Genomic DNA, 3,571 nt, shown 5'->3' with positions numbered 1-3,571 from the left:
TGCTCTGGTATTTTGTGGGAAATTTCTTTTATTGCTCAAGAGTTATTAACCATTTGGGTAGGTATTAATTTATTTGAAGCTGCTTTTGAAAGAAGTAATGTAAGATTCAATCTCATGATTGCACCTTGATTATGTGAGTTCGTCAGTGGAGAACATATTTCTTTAAAATTACTCTAGAATTGACCTATAGTGGCTTACATTTAGACAGTATCTTCCTCTGATTTTCTCGAAATGGTCATTTTTCTGTCCCTTTAGAATACATACACACACAAACACACCCCTCTAAGAGCACAATGCCAAAATTTATCTATACTTGTAACATTTCGCGGTATTAAATGTTAAATTTTATTTCAAGGGCTATCACAGCCTCGAGATTAAATATAATCTAAGCACTGAGATAGTACATTTCAGAAAATAAGCTAGTATTTCCATGATCAAGTTTAGATACCTATATTTGTCATCCCAAAAGGTCCTTGTGTTCTAGAGTCTAGAATAAAAGGGAAAAGGGTATAAGCATTTAGGAAGTATAAGCTGAAATTATTTATTTCAATTCAATATAGAATGTTAGAGTCAAGATAATAATCAATGTGTACAAAAATTTACATAACAAGAAAAACAATAGACAATGCAGCACCTTTAGAAAAATAATTAAGTTTTGTCGCATTTACAGGTAAGTGCCACACTGAGAATTTACAACACAGTAATTTACTGCAATCAATGACAGGGTTGTTCCATCAAGAAACAAAGCTCTTACACTCCAGATTTTCAGAAGGTATTATTGGAATGCTTAATCAGAACCACAGAATTTGTACATCCTTTAGGATTGAGCTGACAAAAGTCACACACAGTTTCGTAGCATCTATTATAGAAAAGGAGTCCACAGTGTTTGGATGGCTGGTTTAGTGTCTCTGACAGGTGTGGAGTCTGGAAGAGTTACTGGCTTGATGGTGATCTTTCTGTATCCGGCAAGACAGACCCTCTCCACAGTAACAACGCTGGAATATCTCCAGCCCGTGGGAGCCTTTTCTCCTGTGCTTGGTGCACACTTGACCTTCTTTTAGGACCGGTTTACAGATCTTGGACCAGAAGTGTCTAGCACAACACAGCCCGGTGGCACAGTCTGAAGAGCGGAGACAGACTGAACCTTCTTGTCCTGGAAAGGAGGAGACAGCAGGAGGAGTACATGGTTACTGCCCAGGCTGCGTTATTTCGTGAAGAAAATCCCAAAGACACTCCCGATGTGCTAACCAAGAATGCATGGTAAGGTCTTTTACCTTTGGTATGATACAGTTTTGAAGAGAGTGTCGTTCTTCGGGAATACCCATCCACGGTGCTGTGATCGTTACCAGCACTTTCCAGAATGGTTTCTTCGATTTCCCCTCGATGGAAATGATTGTGATCAGAAGGCACACATATTCCTAAGGAAGCGGGAGATAGCAGGAACACATTACAGCCTGCTGTTAACCACCAACAAGCCTTGACCGTGGCAGTCTGCTATGCCTACACCACCTTGAGATGCCTCATTGTGGTGACATTATTTTAAACACACGCCAAACTGCCTCCCTAGTGTTAATGCAAAACTCCCCAGACGGAGAGAAGCATCAATACGTACACTGTGCAGTCACAGGCAACATCCCCAATATAGCTCCTTAAAATACTTTCCTACCAACTGTGGCAGTGGCAGTGAGATTTCTGCCCATGTTAATACCACCCTTGGGGGAAGAAATAAAACTAGTCACTTCAAAAATTGTTCTTAAAAATAACTTCTCTGCCCTCGGTGCTATATGGGTACTGGCAGACAAAGTTAAGCAAAAGCAACACCAGCTGGCTGGAAGACTACAATCTCACCCACCAGTTACTTCACTGTGTAATTTCTATATTACAGAGACTGAGTTAGGTCGGCCCCGTGTATTACTGGGTCCTAAAGAGGGTCGCCACCCTCGAGCTTATTTCTGGAGACTTCTTTGGCTGCCTGCGCCTACCTCTTTGAGACATTAAATTTTAGTCGATCTGTGGTCTGGGGCAGAGAACTTATTTTAAGGTAGCAGGAGGTGGGGGTCGGGGGGGCGGTTGGATTCAGAGGGCAGGCTGTGTATCAAGATCCCCCTTAAGGGGGGGGGGCAGCACAGACAGATAAATCACTGTCTTCTGGCTGACCCCAGTTTTAACGGGGATCAGAAAAGGGAGGCCAGCGTGGTAGAGCTGTGGGAGACACTGTAAGAAAAACAGAGTTGGCAGCTAAGGCCAGTGCTGGTTTCCTTGGGCTCTCTGTACAGTTTCACCTTCCTCCCCATCTTTCTCCATTGATGTCACGTGTTCAGGGAAGGGTTCACTCTGCTGCAGGCCGTCCTGTTAAGCAGGCCAAGGGCACGGGGGAAAATAAGGCGCTCCACGACCTCCAAGATGAAACAGTCGCAATGTTTCTGGGGAAGCTTGCCGGCTAAGCACCCATTCGCAGGTGGCGCCACAGGGTTCCCAAAGCTGGGAGCGGTTTCCTCCCGTCCGCAGAAGGCCAAATGCGGGACGCTTGGGGTTAGGGAGCGACAGGACTCACCGTTTTTGCAGTAATTCCCGGGGCAGCACATAGTGTGGCGCATGCAGCGTTTTCGGCGCTTCCTGCAGGCGAGGCAGATTTGCGCGCCCGCGCCCCCTCCGCGGGTGGGGCTGGCGCAGTACTCCTCCGTGCTGCACTCCTCGTCCTCCGCGCACGGGTAGGGCTGCGGGGAGGGGCCGGGCAGAGGGTGAGGCACCTGCGCCTCCTGGTCCCCAGGCTCCCGCAGGCGGACGCTCATCTCTGGCCCTCTGCGCGCACCTCTCTAAAGCTGTTGTGCGCACGGCACCCGGACGCAGACTTCCCGAATGAGCGCCGAACTGCACACAGTTAATAAGTTCTCTGTGCTCCTCCCGACCCGAGACCCCATTAGGGGTCACAGCGTTCCCGGCTCCCCAAGCCCCTGCTCACCTGGTAGTTGTCAATGGTCTGGTACTTGTTCCCACCTTCGTACGGGATCCCGGGGGCCGCGCTGACTGCGGAGCCCGGGTGTCCCGCAGCGCCGCCCAGCGCCGGGGGCAGGTTCTTGATGGCGTTGGAATTGACGAGAACCGAGTTCAAGGTGGCGCTCACTCCGAGCTGGAGGTGACCGCAGAGGGCGGCCGCTACCAGCGCGGCCAAGACCCGGGCGGCTCCCACTGCGCCCGGGGCCGTCATCGCAGAAGCTGTTCGGGGAAGGCCCCGAGAGAAGGCTGGAATGTCCCTGTGCGAGGGAGTCCCTGGAAGCCGCGCCGGCACGGCTGCAGTCCGGCACGGCTGCAGTCCTGGCTCCGAGCGCCTCCCGCGGTCCCTGAGTCTCGACCACAGGCGCAGCTCTGCGCCACCACAGCCGCGGCGGCTGCCTTTATACCTCGGGCTCCGAGCATCCCGGCCCCTCGGGGGAGACAACAAAGCGGGGATGGGATTTCAAAGCGCTGGGAGGGGCTGGAGGGTGTGTGTATACACGAGGGGGGCGGGGGGGGGGGGCTTGACCCTCCCCACCCGCCCTTCCTGGCGCGGCCGGTCCCCTGGCGCAGCTCC

At 51.2% G+C, this 3,571-nt stretch overlaps 1 protein-coding gene across 1 annotated transcript; it reads right to left on the bottom strand.

Annotated features, from left to right (window-relative positions):
* Positions 1-471: 471 nt before the first annotated feature.
* DKK1 (dickkopf WNT signaling pathway inhibitor 1) lies at positions 472-3,352 on the bottom strand. The gene is made up of 4 exons (XM_046027447.1): positions 2,963-3,352; positions 2,555-2,717; positions 1,275-1,418; positions 472-1,153 (listed from the first exon to the last, which is right to left on the bottom strand). The coding sequence occupies exons 1-4, from the start codon at positions 3,206-3,208 to the stop codon at positions 900-902; spliced, it is 807 nt and encodes a 268-aa protein (XP_045883403.1). The 5' UTR covers positions 3,209-3,352; the 3' UTR covers positions 472-899.
* Between the last annotated feature and the right edge of the window lie 219 nt (positions 3,353-3,571).

Source organism: Meles meles, chromosome 13 (genome assembly GCF_922984935.1).
Source record: "Meles meles chromosome 13, mMelMel3.1 paternal haplotype, whole genome shotgun sequence".
Taxonomy (NCBI): Eukaryota; Metazoa; Chordata; class Mammalia; order Carnivora; family Mustelidae; genus Meles; species Meles meles.
Note: the sequence above shows the minus strand (reverse complement) of the source record. Positions and strands in the feature narration are given on the sequence as shown.